We start from the raw sequence: 19679 nt of genomic DNA on the forward strand, positions 1-19679 counted from the left end.
CTCTGCACTGGTGACTGTTTGTGCTGCTACCATACTTCAGTCAATTATTAGTGAAGTATGGTAAACGTAATCCTCAGTTCCTGCCATTTATTCTCACACCCCTTATGCCACTGCCTGCTCTGTAACTGACCCTGGCTTGTTATTCGACCACGCTTCTGCTTGCCGATCCTGTACATACCTCTGCCTGATCTGGAACTGACCTTGGACTGTTTGACCATGATATTTGCCTGCCTCTTGAACTGATCTTGTACCCTGCTACTGGACTAGTGGGATTCAACACAGGGGTCTCACATATGTGAGGGGCTCCAGAATAGTTTTTCTGGATGAAGAAAACTTTTTTGTTTTCTCATTCCTAGATTAGGGTCTGGAGACTCAGAGGCTTCAAAGAGATTTGGGTGGGAGAAGTCACTATCCCTGTCCTCATTCTGTCCTGAACGAGGCCCTACTTCTGCCTGCAGGACTTACTGCCATCATGCCTCTACCTGTCGCACTGACCACAGCACATGGACCATGTTCCTGCCTACCAGGACCAATATTTTTGGCACTGCTGACAATATCTCTGCCTGCACTGACCCTGGACTGTATATGGACAGTATCCCTGCCTGCTGCCTGGACAATTGTGTTCGCCGTAGCTGACACAGTCCCTGCCTGCTGCCTAAACCAGTGCTATCCTCCTGTGGACAACTGCGTTACTAAAACCACAGGTAATCTCTTGTTTACCCTTTGCTCAGCATAATGTATTTTGGGGTGTAATTCTTGGTATGTGAATGCTATGTGTCCCTGGAACACCTGACGGTTGCAGTTCCTTGCATGTAGGATCTCTGAATGTGGCCTGGCTGTGTAAAATCTCACATAATTGGTATCGCCATACTCAGAAGGAGTGGCAGAATGTATTTTGGGGTGTCATTTTTGCTATGTAAATGCTATGTGTTGGAAATATCTTATAAAACAGACAACTTTGTGTAAACTTCAAACAACTCACCATGCCTCTTAATAAATACCTTGGAATGTCTGCTTTGCAAAAAGGAGTCATTGGGGGGGGGGGGCATTTGTACTTTCCTGGCTTGCTAGGGTCTCAAAAAATGAAAATGAGATAGGCCGCCAGTATATCAGATCCATTTTTTTATGACTTGCACCATAACTTGTAGACGCTAACTTTCACACAGACCACATAATATCCACTAATTTGGGTGATTTTTACCCAAGATATGTAGCAGTATAAATTGTGGCCTACATTTATGAAGAAAAATTACTAAAATTTGCAAAATTTTATCACAGAAACAAAGAAAAACGTGTTTTTTTTCAAAATTTTCGGTCTTTTTTCATTTATAGCGCAAAAAATAAAAAACCCAGAGGTGATCAAATGCCACCAAACGAAAGCTCTATTTCTATGAAAAAAAGGCCAAAAAATCATTTGGGTACATTGTTGCATGACTGAGTAATTGTCATTCAAAGTGTGAGAGCACTGAAAGCTGAAAATTGGTCTGGGCAGAAGGGGGGTTTAAGTGACCAGTAAGCAAATGGTTAACCCTCTTGGGCATGGAGTTGACCAGAGCTTCACAGGTTGCCACTGTAGTCTTCTTCCATGACGACATATCAGAGCTGGTGGATGTTAGAGACCTTGCGCTCCACCACCTTTCATTTGAGGATGCCCCACAGATGCTCAATAGGGTTTAGGTCTGGAGACATGCTTGGCTAGTCCATCACCTTTACCCTCAGCTTCTTTAGCAAGGCAGTGGTCATCTTGGAGGGGTGTTTGGGGTCGTTATCCTGTTGGAATACTGCCCAGTCTCCGAAGGGAGGGGATCATGCTCTGCTTCAGTATGTCACAGTACATGATGCCATTCATGGTTCCCTCAATGAACAGTGCTGGCAGCACTCATGCAGCCCCAGACCATGACACTCCCATCAGCATGTTTGACTGTAGGTAAGACACACTTGTCTTTGTACTCCTCACCTGAATGCTGCCACACACACTTGACACCAACTGAACCAAATAAGTTTATCTTGATCCCATCAGACCACAGGGCATGGCTCCAGTAATCCATGTCCTTCATCTGCTTGTCTTCAGCAAACTATTTGCAGGCTTTCTTGTGCATCATCTTAAGAAGAAGAGACTTCCTTCTGGGACGACAGCCATGCAGAACAATTTGATGCGGTGTATGGTCTGTGCACTGACAGGATGACCCCCCACCCCTTCAACCTCTGCAGCAATGCTGGCAGCACTCATATGTCTATTTCTCAAAGACAACCTCTGGATATGACGCCGAGCACGTGCACTCACTCAACTTCTTTTGTCGACCATGGCAAGGTCGGTTCTGAGTAGAATCTGTCCCGTTAAACTGCTGTATGGTCTTGGCCACCGTGCTGCAGCTCAGTTTCAGGGTCTTTGCAATCTTATTGCCTAGGCCAGTGATGGCGAACCTTGGCACCCCAGATGTTTTGGAACTACATTTCCCATGATGCTCAATTACACTGCAGAGTGCATGAGCATCATGGGAAATGTAGTTCCAATACATCTGGGGTGCCAAGGTTCGCCATCACTGGCCAAGGCCATCTTTATGTAGAGCAACAACTCTTTTTCAGATCCTCAGAGTTCTTTGCCATGAGGTGCCATGTTGAACTTCTAGTGACCAGTAAGAGTGAGAGCACCAAATTTAACACACCTGCTACCCATTCACACCTGAGACCTTGTAACGCTAACGAGTCACATGACACCAGGGAGGGAAAATGGCTAATTGGGCCCAATTTGGACATTTTCACTTAGGGGTGTACTCACTTTTGTTGCCAGTGGTTAGACGTTAATGGCTGTGTGTTGAGTTATTTTGAGGGTACAGCAAATTTGCACTGTTATATAAGCTGTACACTCACTAGTTTACATTGTAGCAAATTGCAATTTCTTCAGTGTTGTCACATGATAATAAAATATTTACAAAAATGTGAGGGGTGTACTCACTTTTGTGAGATACTGTACTTTATTAACCAAAAAAGAACTCCATATCGGGGTAAGAGTCTGGCTGAATATAGAAGACACCTGTAAAATTTAACAATTGCCTTTTGCCAAGAAAATCAGAATCCAGTTTAGTTCTGGAAATACATTCTCAGCCAACTCTTAAAATAAAGCCATTGATGTGGAAAATATATGTACCCAACACTAGAAACGAGCTTCAGCTGAGCAGTGAATAACACCAAAATCGTGGTCCACAACCCGATGGTTGTCTTTAATCATGGTTGGGCTGGTTCATGCGGGAAAAGCCATATGGCAATGGTGAAGAGAGTGGACAATTTAAACAGAGAAAGGAAAAAAATAAAAAGGATTGAGGCCTCCCCTTAGATGCCTCAGTGTTTTCATAGCTGGCTGAAGCACAGAGACTTGGCGTTGTCTGGAACAGATTAAGTCCGCTAAGCTTAACCATTTCGGAGCAAAATGCTTTACAAGGACAAGTAACACAACTTTGTTATGAAGAAATGTTCTTTACATTCTGGATGAGAGTCAAGGTGTCTGTTCAACATATGTGGAGATGGTTCCTTAACTTCAAAACACTCGTCCTGTAATTTGTAACACAAGACGCACGCCATTTACAGGACCATAACACTTAGACTACACAGCTAAAACAAAAACGTACTAGTTAAGAGCATCTAATCTGCATGTTGATATGCTGCATTTACCCAACACCACAATGTAGTTAAAGGAAAAAAAAAACCCTCATGAGTAAACACTAAACAATTTCTAGAAAAGGCAACACTGACTCCTAGTGCTTCCACTTAGCAATGTGCTAGCAATTGTAGATACTCATAGCCAAGTTAATGACTACCATATGCACACTTCCAAAGTGGGGGTAGGGGCAAGAAGGAGGGGGGTGGTGTGCAGAGAATCCGTTTCTGTAACCTTTGAGAAATGAAGGGATTCTGGGTAGGGGGCTGGCTTGGTGCTTGAAATCTCTCCTGGCCTACAGTAATGCTGCACGGAAAACACACTTAACATAAGCATATCAAAATATTCATAATCACATGACCAGCGATTCCTGCACAATGTGATTGTTTCCATATGCAATTTTGTTAGCCATGGAGTTGTTTTGGCTATGTCACTCTACTCTAATATTCTTCAAGATAAAGAATATCAATTTGTCAAGCTAGCATAAAAAACAGCAAGCAATATTTAGAATAAAAACGGGTCTAAACACAACCCAGTAATAATTCTGTCTCGGTTCTGTTTACGGACTGTAATGCCTATTTGACGACCTTTAAGCCAATACCCCAACAAAAATATATTGTTTGTGCCCACTCAGCTTAAGGATACATGACAGAACATGGAACCTATAACTATATATGTGTCCACTCCAATATTTACAATTTTGGTGTACATTTAAAGCTGAAATCCAGAATAAGCAAAGATGGTCTGAACAAGAGGCATGAGTGTTCTTCCTTGAATTCTGATGTGCTGTGTGCATTTCTTCCAGATCTGTGCAGTAATCCACTGCCTCAACTTTGCCGGTCACTACTGTGCTTTCTTTTGTAGGGTGACTGGCCTGGTCTTCGAACCCCCTGTAGTTTTTTGCAGAAAGCCTGTAGTGGGTGAGGCTGCTGGGTTCCTCCTTCCTGCAACCATGGGTTGCAGGAAAGAAATTTGCACGATTCCCCCATGAATGCAGACAATGCTGACAATGCTGACAGGGGAATCATCAATTGTCTTCTCCCGGCATAAAGACCTGCTATAGCAGCCTCTAGCGATAATCGCAAGAGAATCCGGCAGGCTGGATGTACCAAAGTTGATTGATCGATCAACTTGGTACATTCAGTCTGCCCATTAACGGCTTGAATCGCGGTCAGTACCTGCTAAACCGGCCAAGATTTGAACGGTGTATGGCCAGCCTAAATAGACTTTTCTTTTGTGTCTATAAATATTTAAACAAATGTTTGAATGTCTGGATTTTATGCCTTTTATTTTAGCTTTGGATAGAAAAGAGAGGGATTAAAACACTTGTCAGTTTTTATTGCAGTCCGTGCTCCGGTTAGGGAGATTCACCCTCACTATTTATGCTGTTTACCATTATCATTCCAAATTTTGGGTTGTCTCCGGAAAAGTAATAGAGGGGAAATCTTCCAAAGGGGGCACTAGTTCTTATGACCTGGGGGTCCAACAAATTTCCTTAATTTGCAGGGATTTCCTCTTCCTGTTTTGGCTATGGGACAGGAAGTGAAGGAAAATCTCCACAATGTGACAGATGGCAAAAAAAAAAAAAAAAATTGGCAGGGGTTATAACCCTTCCTTGCACTATCCAAAATAAAACAAAAAGATTTGCCTATAGTTCTACTTTAGGTGCACTAAAATGCCCTAGAGTGCTCTAATACAACACCAACTTTCATTAGCATGGTCCCAATAGGGCACACGAGGTTGGACAAGGTATTGGATTTTGATTAGAAGCTAATGTTTGCTTATTAAGGCAATTCCAGCTTTAGGAGCTCCAAAAGACACACAGACCTGAAAAAAATATGTGCAGGAATTTTGGGAGGCCTACGTTATAATCAGTGATGGGTGGTTCTCAAGACTGTACACCTGCTGTGCCCATTATGAGGAGTTCCCACCATCTCTGTGCCGAGTCTGTACACCCGCTATGCCCATTATGAGGGGTTTCCACTATCCCTTTGCTGACTTCATGGGTCTCCTGTACATGCGCCGCGCCCCCCCCCCCCCCGGAACAGGTTACCCCCCTTCCTGTACATATTACTTTCCAATCAAAAACAAGGCTACCATATTAATACTACAGGAGGACGTATTCAAGTGCAATGCATTGCAAATGAAGCGTCTCGTCTGCAATCACGTGACTGCATAGACGTCACGCTTCCCATAGTGCACTGTGTCTGGCGCCCGAACCCAGTGCACTTAAAGAAATTTTTTTTATTTTTAAAAGGGCCCTATGGATGGGCCGTCACTGGTTACAATTTTACTGCCAATTTACATGTGGATGAGTACAGGTACACTTTAATGAATTCCGAAGAACAATTCCAGGCTAAAATTGACAAGAGCTAAAAAAAAATATTTTTTTTAAAGCAGACAGCCATTTGCAATATTACCTTTTGGTTCAGTTTCAAACAGGATCAACTAAGCCACACACAGTTAAAAGGAGAATATCGACTAGCAATCAACAGCAAGATAAAATAAAACATATGTTCTTTTCTCAGCAATGACATGGGGGTGGGGATGAGAAGGTTGGCTGCCCAAGCAGAGTAACCATAATGGTTTCTAGAAGATGACCCTTAGGAGCATACATCCTGAGACAGTGTATTTTTTCACCAATAATTCCTTTTTATCACAAAGTTAACTTTGACATTAAAATTTTTCATTTTGACTTTATTTTACAGGGGGAAAAAACAAAAACAGCTTTTAAAAGTGAATGGCATAACTAAAAGCAAATATTTTCCTGTTATGAATAGGACCCTAATTGTTTAAAGATCAGATGGAAGCTCTTATGAAGTTCAACAGGCATTATGCTATAAAAGCAAAAGAACACAATAGTCCTTACTAGCGTTTGTTACACTGGTAGTCGAATGGACTTATTACTGACAGAAAGCGTAACGCACACTGTTTGCATAAAACCACCCAAGTAATACTGCACAAATGAACTTTACCTGTTGTAGGCTCCCACACTGGGACTATGATCACGATCTCGCTCTCTCTCTCGTTCTCGCTCCCTTTCCCGTGGACGCTCTCGTTCTCGCTCCCTATCACGTTCTCTTTCACGGTCTCGATCCCTCTCACGGTCTCTTTCTTTATCTCGTCGAGGATAATAGTCCCAAGGTTTGGATGTTTCTACCATACTGGACCATGGTCCTCCAGAACCAGGCATGTGTGGGAAGGACACTACATGAATATAAAAAAATTACATGCAACTGGATTATATGATGCAATATCAAAGATAAAGAAAATAACAATAAGAATTTTAGCCCACAAGGAATTGCTAACATTTCACATTTTTAGGAATAGACATAGAACATTAAAAAAGGCACCACCATAGTATTTTAATGCCATACAAAAGAGAATTAAACACAGATAGTGAATAATTAGATTATAACGTTACCCCCTTTTTTAAAATATTTGCTGACAAATAAAGTAGGAATCGACCGATTATCGGCGGCCAATATTCACTTTTTTAAAAGTATCGGTATTGGGCACAAATGTACTATTACTTGAAGGGGTTTTACCGGCGAGATTCATGCAGCTGCATGCATCACCCCAGTCCCGTTCTTTAGAGCGGACAGTCGGCTATATTGTAATATCAACCGATGCGGCTCAGCAGCTGCTTGGCTGTTACTACAAGCTCTCCCATCCCACCGGGAGGCCCGAGCAACCAGCCGACACGTCCGCCAGCTGGCCGAAGACCCAAACATAGCCGATGCTTTGTTCGGGTCTCGGCTCTAGTAACCTGGAAGTGATGTCATGACATCACTTCCTGGATTACTGGCATCTTAAAGGGGCCAATTTTAAAAATATAAAGTATTAAACGCCGATCTTGACGTTTTGAATACTTTTAAGTGCAGAAGAGTACCTGTCACCACCTATTACAGTCACAAGGGATGTTTACATTCCTTGAGACAGCATTAACAGTGATAAAAAAAAATAAAGTGTGTAAAAATTATATATATATATATATATATATATATATATATATATTTTTTTTTTTTAAATGTACAGAATATCGGCAGACAATATCGGTCTGCGAGGTGGCCAAAGTATCGGTATCGTATCGGCACCGAAAAAATGTTATCGGTCGATCCCTAAAATAAATAGCCTTTGGCAAACTCAGAAAATGCTACTTGTTACTGACACCAGACCAGTACAGGAGATTTTAATTGGTTGCTATAAATATTCACCTTGCACTTAACTCTCTAACTGCTCCATTCAGAGCAGAGCTCTGCAAATTACTTCCTTTCATTGCCTATGGAGGAGGGGGTTGTGTGCCTTTCCTCCAAATCAGCTGTCTTGGCTATGTGCCAATAATCCACTCGCAGTGCTGAACAGGAAGAGAAAATCTGTAACATGATGTGCACTTTCTAAAGACTATATAAAGCTGAAGACAGCAGATACACAGGAATGAAATAAATCTCCCTATATAAGTTTTACATGTATATCATCTGAGACTGTGCACTTCACTGGGTATATGTGAGGGTTTACATCCACTTTAAGTTCAAAAGGTTGGACCCCCCTGATCTACAATGTTCAGTATAAGTCCTATCTAGCGATATACCAGGGATGCGCAAGTCATATCGCACAACGTCTGGGGCATGCAGTTCCGGGTGCCAGGCAGGTGTTTTTTTTTTTTTTGTTTTTTTTTAACATTTAGCCCTGCTGTGGGCAAGCAACAGGGTTTACGGTCTTATTTTTTTGCCCCTTAACAGAGCAGACACCAGAGCTTGGTTTGGCTGCTCAGCATGCGCTTGTACGGAGCACCTAAGTGCTTCCATGGGTAGCGAGGGAAACCTGAAAGAATAAGGTTTCTTTTTCCTTAATGGGGCAAGCGCCTCATTTACTCGCTTGGCAGATGCGCTTCTGCTGAGCATGAGAGCCCGACAATCCCCTTTCTAACAAGGAAAGGAAAAGAAAGGCGCCTCTAAGTGCAGTATGTAAAATTTAATAGAGTGCACAAGGGGTTAAATCACTTACAAGATTGTTGAGTGTTAAAAGACATGATAAAATCAGGAGTCCTCATCTGTGGCATGTGTCCATCCTCAGCACGGTGGTAGAGAGCAGTGTAGAGCCGTCCAGCAGCTGTAAAGCGTTCTCATGCGTGTTGGAAAGAGGAGGCAGCAGGGAAGCCTGTATTCACTGCGGGACACACAAGGCTGATGGTGTCAGTGTAGAGAAGGGGGTGGTAAGCGCCTTTCTTTTCCTTTTTTATATCTTCAGAGTTGCTTCTCCTCTAACCAAAGTGCTGCCAGAAGTGCCATCTCATCACTATCATCCCTCTGACCAGCTACCCACCTCCACCAGAGCGCCCTTATCACCTCTCTGTTTTATGCCCTTTCTAACAAGGTCTCTCCCCTCCCTGCTAATCCCCGGGTATGGTGCTGTAGATAGGCAGGGAGGTCAGTAGAAGACAGCGCATTGTTAAAATCATCAAAAGTTTAAGTCGCCATAAAGCACCTTTCATTTTTTAAAGTCCCAGACATTCCTAAAAGCATCTCTGCCTTAACATTAACCTTTCACCTTAAACACAGTTTTGGTTAAAAAAAAAAATTTCTTCAGTAGAACAAGTAGGATTGTCATGAGGGACAAGTAGATTGGGATCCCGATTTAGTTCCTTGGACAAGTACTTTTTAAAAAAAAAATTCCACTCAACTGTATACTATAGAAAGACATTACAGCGGGGGTCGGCCACCCTTCGATCGTAGACCGGTGGTCTGCGAACAGGTCTGCACCACCGACCCCTGCCTTCTACTTGTAGGTACCACATTGGTTGATTAGGACCGAAGGCGCGGCAGAGGAGGCTGGAGGGAGAGAGAGAACCAATCACCAGCTTGTTAATAAGAAAAGTCACTCGGCCAGCTCCCGTCCCCTGTCCAGAACTGTGCTTCCTCCTGCTCTCTGTTGTGTGCACAGGTAGGATGCAATGGAATGATGTTATGGAACACTGCTATGGGGGGAGGTGGTCCAGAGGTCACTTGGATAGGGGAAAGGGGGAGGGAGAAGAGGACACTACTGTACATGTGGTGGAAGGTGATGTAAAGGGGGCAGAGGGCCACCCCCCCATAGCAGTGTCTTCTACTGCCCCCCCCCCCGCCTGCATTCTGAGTGCAGGCACTCCCGATCCCTGCATTCAGAGCACAGCGCACTCCCGATCCCTGCATTCGGAGCGTAACGCATTCCTGAACCATGCATTCTGAGGGTAACGCACTCCCAAACCCTGCAATCTCTTGTAATACTTATTTTGTGTGTTCACAAACACACTGCATTTGCGATCTACGTTTCGGGTTAACACTATATTATCACCCGCAGTTGATCACAAAGGCAGTGCGTTTTGAACATGGTGCAGGAAACACACATGGAACTTGCCTTTCTGGCACTACGTTCTGGTTTGAACCAGCCTTAACAGGGCACAGTGCCTTTGACTTCATTATTGTTGTTCAAGTAGCTCTGCATCTCCCTATGGTTGCCTACCCCTGCATTACAGTATTTACATAGCACCTATTGAGCACGATACACGCACACTTTGTATAACATAAGCCGGTGTACTTCATTTCTGCCTTGATTCATTGTGCTAATATTAATCAGTTAGAGGCCCAATGCCAAGTGGAGACTGGGAAAAAGTCCAGAAGTGCCATTAAATGTAAAACAACTAAACCAAGATATTTTAGAATACAGAAGGATTTGTGTCATGAAAGGATGCAACTATGTCTTATACTTTAATCGCATCGCACAATGGCCAAACTATCCAGTTAGCTCCACTGTCGTGTTGATCTATCACTGGATTGTTACATTCATCTAGCTCTAAAAGATAAAATTGCTATATATATATATATATATATATATATATATATATATATATATATATATATATATATATATATATATATATATATATATATATATATATATATATCTATCTATGTTGGATAAATGCCAATAAAAGTGACCATTATATTCCAGTGCAGAAGGGGGAAAAAAAAAAAATCACACAGATTGGCAACCCAATGCAGCTATAAACTAAAGCTTAGACCAATGTTCTGTGGTACCATGTAATTCCTCAAGAGGTCGCTAGGCGTTCCTTGAGCAAGAGTTTCTAACTCCCAGTAATCACGGATGTCTATTTTTTTTTAGCTGCCTGTAAGGAGGGCCATTTTCCCACTGATCAACAATGTAAGCGTGCCCTCCTCTCATTGGCCACCAATGTTATGGGACCACTGAACAGACTACCAATATAAGTGGGCACTTTTCCATTGACTATTAATATAAGGGGCACTACAAATTTCACTGTTGGGTGTTACTTTTCTGGCTATTATTTTTTCCCATTTCATGACGGTTACTGAAACATTTTTTCTTAGGTGTCCTGGGTGTCAAATATGCTAAATATGCTAAATATCCTACAATCTATTATAATATTATTAACAACCAATTGACCATGCAGATGTTCCTTGAACTAGAGATGTATTAACTTAGCAGGGCTTCCCCAAGACATGAAAATTTTAAGGGTTTCTTTCTATTAAAACCGGCTTAGAGACTTAAAGTGGCTATAAACCCTTACATACAGGGCCTTAATAAAAAGTATACCCCTTGAAATTTTTCACATTTTGTCATGTTACAACCAAAAACGTAAATGTATTTTATTGGGATTTTATGTGATAGACCAACACAAAGAGGCATATAATTGTGAATTGGAAGGAAAATGATAAATGGTTTTCAATTTTTTTTTTACAAATAAATATCTGAAAAGTGTGGTGTGCATTTGTATTTAGCCCCCCTGAGTCAATACTTTGTAGAACCACCTCACACTGCAATTACAGCTGCAAGTCCTTTTGGGGATGTCTCTACCAGCTTTGCACATCTAGAGAGTGACATCGCCCATTCTTTGCAAAATAGCTCAAGCTCTTTTAGATTTGATGGAGAGCGTCCGTGAACAGCAATTTAAGTCTTGCCACAGATTCTCAATTGGATTTAGGTCTGGACTTTAGGCCATTCGAACACATGAATATGCTTTGATTTAAACCATTCCATTGTAGCTCTGGCTGTATGTTTAGTGTCATTGTCCTGCTGGAAGGTGAACTACATCCCAGTCTCAATTCTTCTGCAGACTAACAGGTTTTCTTCTAAGATTGCCCTGTATTTGGCTCCATCAACTTTCACTAGCTTCCCTGTCCCTGCTGAAGTAAAGTAACCCCACAACATGATGCTGCAACCACCATGTTTCACAGTGGGGATGGTGTGTTCATAGTGATGTAAAGTGTTCATTTTCCACCACACAACTTCTTGCTTTTAGGTCAAAAAGTTCAATTTTGGTCTCATCTGACCAGAGCCCCTTCTTCCACATGTTTGAGCTGTTCCCCACATGGCTTCACGCAAACGGACTTCTTATGGCTTTCCTTTTGCCAATCTTCCATAAAGATTTGTGGAGTACATGACTAATAGCTGTCCTGTGGACATATTATCCCACCTGGGCTGTGGATCTCTGCAGCTCCTCCAGTTACCATGGGCCTCTTGGCTACTTCTCTGATTAATGCTCTTCTTACTCGGAGTCGTCAGTTTAGGTGGATGGCCATGCTTTGTAGGTTTGCAGTTGTACCATACTCTTTTCATTTACAGTTGATGGATTGAACAGTGCTCTGTGAAATATTTAAAACTTGGGATGTTTTTTTTTTTTTTTATAACCCAACCCTGCTTTAAAGTTCTCCACAACTTTATCCCTGACCTGTCTGGTGTGTTCCTTGGCCTTCATGATGCTGTTTACTCATTAAGGTTCTCCAACAAACCTGAGGGCTTCACAGAACAGCTGTATTTATACTGAGATTAAATTACACACACAGGTAGACTATTTACTAATTAGGTGACTTCTGAAGGCAATTGGTCCCACTAGATTTTAGTTAGGGGTATCAGAGTAAAGGGGGCTGAACACAAATGCACGCCACACATTTCAGATATTTGCAAAAAAAAAAAAAAAAAACATTTATCATCATTTTCCTTTCACTTCACAATTATGTGCCACTTTGTGGTGGTCTAGAACAGTGATGGCAAACCTTGGGACCCCAGATGTTTTGGAACTACATTTTCCAGGATGCTCATGCACTCTGTGGCGTAGCTGAGCATCATGGGAAATGTAGTTCCAAAACATCTGGGGTGCCAAGGTTCACCATCACTGGTCTAGAACATAAAACCCCTATAAAATAAATGTAGGTTTTTGGCTGCAACATGACAAAATGTGGAAAATTTTAACGGGTATGAACACTTTTTCAAGGCACTGTATACTCAGTGAAGTGACTGGCCTAAAGTGATACCCAGAGATGAAACAAATCCTCCTACATAAGTTGTACCTGTCTATCTTCAGCCTTCTCTTCTCTACATCAGTTGAAAGGGCTGAATTATAAAGCTTGTCAGAGCTCAGAAAAAGGTGTGGAGGGATGAAATTACACACTACAGAGCTCAGTGGAGAAAGCTCTGAGAGCTGATTGGAGGGAAGGGACTCACATCTCCCCTCCCTTTCACACAGGAATAGAGCTGAGGCTGTCAATCTGCTGCAGGTCCCTCCTGTCACCTTTGTTCTCTTGGTGTCAGGAAAAATTGTCAAAAATGATTCATGCTGATAGCTGAGAAATGAAGCAGACAAAAGTAGCACTTTGTGCTTTTAATTGAGGCAAGTACACACTAGAGCGATATGCTTTGTTCATATGTCCGAGGTTTACAACCACTTTAAACTGACCATAGACAGTTTGAACTTTTATTCCCGATTTCAACTGTTCCAGGTTGACAATTATCAGCCGAACAGTGACTGCATCCTATCAGATGTTCAGCACTGCCACTATATTCATGCGGCAGCTGCCTGAATACAGGAGGAGATTCCTATTAAAGAAGCCACACATTTGGAATACCAACCTTTAATAGGTCACGCAAAGTGAAAAGAAATCATTAAAAAAAAAATCAATAAAAAGTAGCTTGTAAGAATCGATGTATAGCAAGCCACAGTTGGAGCTGCTCTTTTTGTTGACAGCCACCCTCACACTTTAAGGCCAATTCCAACAGTTCTCCCCCAAATTTAACCACTTCCTGACCAACGTACACATATGTAGATCCATGGGAATTGATGCCGATATCTGATATATGGCTGCAGCTATTAGCCATCATTCAGACGTCATTCTTTAGATCTGGCAATTAACTTTTTAAAGTAAAAGTGATTGGAGCGGCAAAACAGCCACTCGATCATTTTTACAAGTGACTGAATCCCAGGCTCTCTTGCTTCACTGGGGAACCCAGAGTGGCTGCTGACTATAGAGACGAAGGAGGAACTTCTGTTCCCCCGATGGTCCCTATGATGTATGAAACCGAAAGCGATGAGGATTTTGTCACTTCCAATTTTGGTCTTTTGCTTTCCATCCATTATCAGCTAGTAAAGCAGCTGATCAACCAGATCTTAGTTTGATCGGATGCTTTGGGTGGGCAAAGAAGAGATCTGGGGTCTAACAGGGGACCTGTAATTGCCCATATCACAAGAAATGTTGTTAATCCTTTGTGATAGCAAAAAAGGTGATTAAAAAGAAGGGACAGTGTAAACAAAAATGTAATTAAATAATATATATATTTTTATTTAATGTAAAGTGCCCCTTGCTTACACGCAAATGCGAACACATATGTAGGTCTCGCATGCACATGTAAACAGTATTTGCACTACACATGTAAAGTACGTCCGCGAACATCAGAGCAAGAGCATTAATTCCAACACCAGACCCACTGTGTAAATCTAAAGTGGTAGCCTGTAAAGTCTATTTAAGTGTCCCTTTCGAATAATTTAATGTACCATAATTTATCGCCATTCCACAGGTGTGCGTAATTGCATTTGATAAACCGCTGCGCAAATATTGTGCGATTAAAAAGAAAATAAAAACACACACCCCATTTTATTCTCCAGGGCCTCTGCTATAAAATTACTTCGCACCCCCAAACATATATATTTTTAAACAAAATGCTAACCTTTACATGTACGAGAAAATTTCAGAATTGGTCTGGGCAACTAGTGGTTAAATAAATTATATATATATATATATATATATATATATATATATATATATATATATATATATATATATATATATATATATATATATATATATAGAGCTATAGATATATATATACACACACACACACTTATTCTTTTTTTTAAATTAGAGTTGATAGTGTGTCTTGATTAGGGGTTTTGCATACAACCTATCTACTGTATGACATTATGAGAGATGTGCATCTCAAAAGATTCCCAAGTATTGATGTTAAAATATATCTAATCAACCGGACTTAAAAAGGGTTAAAGCGGAGTTTAATATCCTATAGTGTACATCTGCCAATAGACAAATTCCCCACACAGGGAAAAGAGCCAGAAATAGCACAATGCAGCTGGATTTGCAGGCCCAATAATTTCCTTGACTTGCCATGATGTCAACAAGATGTGCAGTGTCTTGTGGGGATTTATATTTAATATGCAATCTAATAGATTTGTTTCCATCTAGGAGTCGGTTTTCATCCTAATGGTTTCAAGTTTGCAGTTTTTACTTCAGAAACCCAGGTAATTATTTTACTTGTAAGGCACAATAATTTGCTGTACTATATTGGGATTACTTTACCTCTGTGGTCTGCCACTGGGAACCTACAGCAAAAGTTTTAGAATGTAATTTCAACACAGATTTTAAAACCGATTACAGGCAAACAAAAACCTGCCAGCCACTAAGACAAAAAAAAAAAAGTATTAAATATCTAAAGCACAATAACCAATAAAGTGTCAATAAATTCACATCATTATAAACTATCAATAAATTGTCTATTACATGCTGTTCATACTCCGTCAATATGAGATTTGTTTTCTGTATCCTGCATAAAAAAAAAAAAAAAAAAAAAAAAAAGTTGATCCTGCTGTTCTCCATCTCCCCCTTCTGTCCAAGTACCCAACTGAGCTTTGGATTTTTTTTTTAGCTGTGGTGGCAACTCTGTTCAGTTTTCAGTGAGTTTCTATGCTGACCATTTCCTTCTCAACACATCTGAACAACCCATGTAGGAGTCACACATGTGGGAATATACACAGTGGTAGTAGACAGTCCACTCCCACCCTCCTCCTCCATGCCCACTAACCCACTAAACACAATGGGGGTGAGATATTACATGTAGATTAATGGAGGCTTCACCTCCCTCTTGGCTGGAGGGGCAGGACACACCACACCATGTTATTGCCAAAAAATAAAGATTTGATTTCAAATAAATATTCGTATGACAATTTAAAAAACAGTTTATTGATATTTATTATTTTACTCTGTATTCCAAAGGCTTTTTTTATTCAACATGCCATCAGCAGCAGAGGACTAGAAGCTCCTCCTGCTTATGTTTCTCTGCAAACAGGCTGAGAAAGAGATGGGTCATGTGACAGCTATATATTAAGAAAAAGGTACTTAGATTTTTTTTTTTTTAATTAAAATAATTACTGTCCTCCTCATACAGAAAAAGAAGGGACAAAGTAAACAGTGTGCGTTTAGTATCACTTTAAAGAAATTCTTAAAAAACACTACATAACAGAACTCAGGCTGGGGGTGGGGGAGTGTTTGTAGTCTAAACCAGTTGGGCTCCACTGTGCAGCAAAATGCTGATAAGTTAAGGCGTTTCAAGCTCTGGGAAGAAGGGGAAGGCACTTTGGCTTACAGAAGATTGTGTAACGAGAAGCACTCACTAGTGTGGAGGCTGGAGACAGGCAATTTGACACAGGAAGCTACAAAGCTGCATAGTTTGGATAGTAGTGTCACCCTACTGCCTATGTTGTGTATGAAGGGTGCATGATTCAGATCCTGGTGCCCTCCCCCAAATCTTGCAATTGGACTTTTAGAAGTCTTCACTGAGCTTGAAGTTGCAGGAATACCTGCCAATGTCCTAACAATCCTCAGGTTTACTGTACTGGGGGTTTCATATTTTTCATATGATCATGTACTAAAGTTCTACCCTCCCACTTCATGCTTTAAGAGGTATAGAAAGGGCACCTCTACAAAACAGAAGCAACTAAGGATACGTAAATGTGTACAAGCTTGCCTGGAGGGGATTCTTGTTTTTCAATAAAACTGAAGTTAAAGCCCAAGTCACGGAACACAAAATAATAATAATAATAATAATATCTATCTGGGCTTGACAAAATTGCTTTGAATCTAGGAGCCAGCTCAAAAAGTTAGGAGACAGCTTTTTTTTTTTTTTAACAAATCTTACGGTAGAACATGCAACATGTTTTTGAAGGTGAACGTCTCCTTTAACCTTTTCGTTGCCAGAGCAATTTTTGCGATTTTTGCACACATTTAAAAAATCATTTTAGGCATGAAGATTACATAAAACCCCCCAAAATTATATATTTTCTGAAAGCAGACACCCTAGAGAACAAAATAGCGGTACTTCCAAATTTTTTTTATGTCACACAGTATTACCACAAATAGGTCTAGGAAACCTAAACCTTTTAACTGAAAAACACATTAAAACGTTAACTGTAGGGGCACAAAAAAGCAATAAATTACCCAATGTGTTGGTAAAATATAAAAGCCGAGGTTGCAATGAGTAAACAGATTCCCAATATATCAAACCTTAAAACATGTCAGTAACATTTTCCATAGGTGATGCATTAAAAGCCTCCATACAAGTAATCAGCTTAGCGTTATGAAGGAGGTCTGGTGCTAGAATTATTGCTCTCATTCAGGTGTGTGCGGAGATATGCAATAAGTGTATAGCAATCAACATTTTCAGGTCTAGGTGCCCAGCCGTGTGTGTTTATGTGGAGGTGGGGGATTTATGTGCTTGGGTGTAACCTTAATTTTTTACAATTACAAATTTATTTATTTTTATTAACTCCCCCCCCCCCCCCCATCACATTATGTGATGTTTAGGTGACAGGCTCTCCTTAATGAGACATGCAGAACCCTGCATGTCTCCCCTGTGCTCCACTAAAAGGAATGCACATCGCACTGCATTACATTCTTTTTTTTCGGCCACTAAAATTGTCAACTGGGACCTGATAATGATGGGTCAACAACTAAAAGGGGAGGAGAGTGGACGTGTGTCTGCTCTCCTCCCTCCCCTCTACCCGGCGGCACGCGATATGCCGATCCCGGGCAAGCGGAGCCCAGGGATACATAGCAGGCGGGGGGGGGGCAACACAGGTTGTGGGGAGCATTAGGGCAGCAGCCCAGGCGCCAGGTCCAAACTTCTGGTCGCAATGGCCTGGGGTTTGTCGAGCCCTGATATAAACAAAACAGTCTTGCAGTGGGGCTTCCCCTGGGCTGCAATGGTTTATTGCTCCTTAACTATAGAGAATAAGGAGCACGGACGTAATGCCTATTTTTCTTGCTCATGCAGACTCTGGCACTCCCCCATGCTATGAGTTGTGGGCAGTCCTTTGGTGTTCTCAAATACAATGCAGGGCTCTTGGTCCCTTCCGCACCACCAAAGTTCTAAAAATAAATCCAAAAAAATACTGTGTGCAAAAGATTACAGCTACTGCAATTTGAAAAGGGTAGTCAAAGTGATCGTACAGTTTAATTTTTTTTTTTGCTATAAAAACAAACATGTTAAACTTACCTGCTCTGTACAGTGGTTTTGCATATCCAGCTCTTCTTGGGTCCCTCTTCTGTGCTCCTGGCCCCTCCCTCCTGTTGAGTGCCCCAACAGCAAGCAGATTGCTATGGGGCACCTGAGCCGAGCTGCAGCTTTGTGTGTCCATTCAGAGACAGAGCTGCGGTTTGGCCCCACCCCTTCTCTCTCCTGACCGGCTGACTTTGATCGCCAGCAGCGGGTGCCAATCGCGCCGTTGCTGTGTTTCAGCCAATCAGAATGAAGAGTCCCAGACGGCCAAGGGACATCGCTGGACAGAGATGGCAAGTATTAGAGCGGCTGAGGGGGGCTGCTGCACACACACAAGGCTTTTTATCCTATAGCGGAGTCACACTGTTTTGTAAGCTCATTAAAAGTCAGCAGCTACAAAGTGTAGCTGCTGGCTTTTAATAAACAGCGATGCGGCTGCCCTAAGCCTCGCTCCTCTCCCCCCTCCTCTCTGCGGCGCTGTCATTACTACTGTGGGCACCCAGCTGTGATAGCTTGCGGCTTCACAGCCAGGCGCGCACTGCACATGTGCAAGACGCGCTGCACTCTCCTAGCGGCCGGCAATCTTCTGGGATCTGTGACGTGTCCCAGAAGATTGCGGAGAGGGAGGGGCCGCCTAGGGGGAGAGGAGTCGCCGCCTAGGCGACAAAGCAATGGAAGGAGGAAGTGGGACAGGAAGTACCTGTCAAAACCAGGTACCCACACCCACCCAAAAAAATGACATGCCAAATGTGGCATGTAAGGGCGGTGAGGAGTGCTTAAAGCTGAAGTTCCACTTTTGGGTGGAACTCCACTTTAATGCATAGAATGCATTAAGATAAAAAAACTTCTGACTTTACAACCCCTTTAAATATACACACACCTTTGTAAAGATCTTTCACAACAAAAAAAAAACTGTGCTGCTTCCTTATATCAAAATTAATAAAGTGTTTGCTATGTGCAAATACTGTAAAAATCACATACATGTGATTTTATATGAGCTTTTCACAGTATTTGCACATGGCAAGCACTTTATTAATTTTGCTATAAGGATTCAGAATAGTCCACCACAGAACCTCAGCTTTTTGTTGTGAAAGAGATTTATAGTGGTCCTGCATTGTACTTGGACATCACTGTGTGGCAACTGGCTGGAGTTTCTTCGTGCAGAGGTTTGGAGGAGGTAGTTTTTTTTGTAATCCCAGAGCAATTTAAGTCAAAGTATAGCTATGAAAGCACCAACATTTTATGTTGTTGGGAAGCAGTTGTGCAATTTATGTTGTAAACAAGTGATAGAAAATACACCGTATACAAGCCATGTGCTGGAAGCTGCTAATGCTCAGAGTTTAATTTGTACTTATCTTCCCTTCAGCAAGGACAATGCAGATAGCATCAG

General features: G+C 41.7%; 1 protein-coding gene across 4 annotated transcripts in view; it reads right to left on the bottom strand.

Moving 5' to 3' along the window:
* The window catches only part of FIP1L1 (factor interacting with PAPOLA and CPSF1), a 133081-nt gene that overhangs the window by 22477 nt on the left and 90925 nt on the right, over positions 1 to 19679 (bottom strand). For all 4 annotated transcript variants that reach the window (XM_073608446.1, XM_073608447.1, XM_073608445.1 and 1 more), the window contains one exon: positions 6631 to 6862. In XM_073608446.1, coding sequence (XP_073464547.1) covers positions 6631 to 6862 — 232 coding nt within the window. The remainder of the gene's footprint in view (positions 1 to 6630; positions 6863 to 19679) is intronic.

Source organism: Aquarana catesbeiana, linkage group LG01 (assembly GCF_042186555.1).
Source record: "Aquarana catesbeiana isolate 2022-GZ linkage group LG01, ASM4218655v1, whole genome shotgun sequence".
NCBI classification, from domain to species: domain Eukaryota; kingdom Metazoa; phylum Chordata; class Amphibia; order Anura; family Ranidae; genus Aquarana; species Aquarana catesbeiana.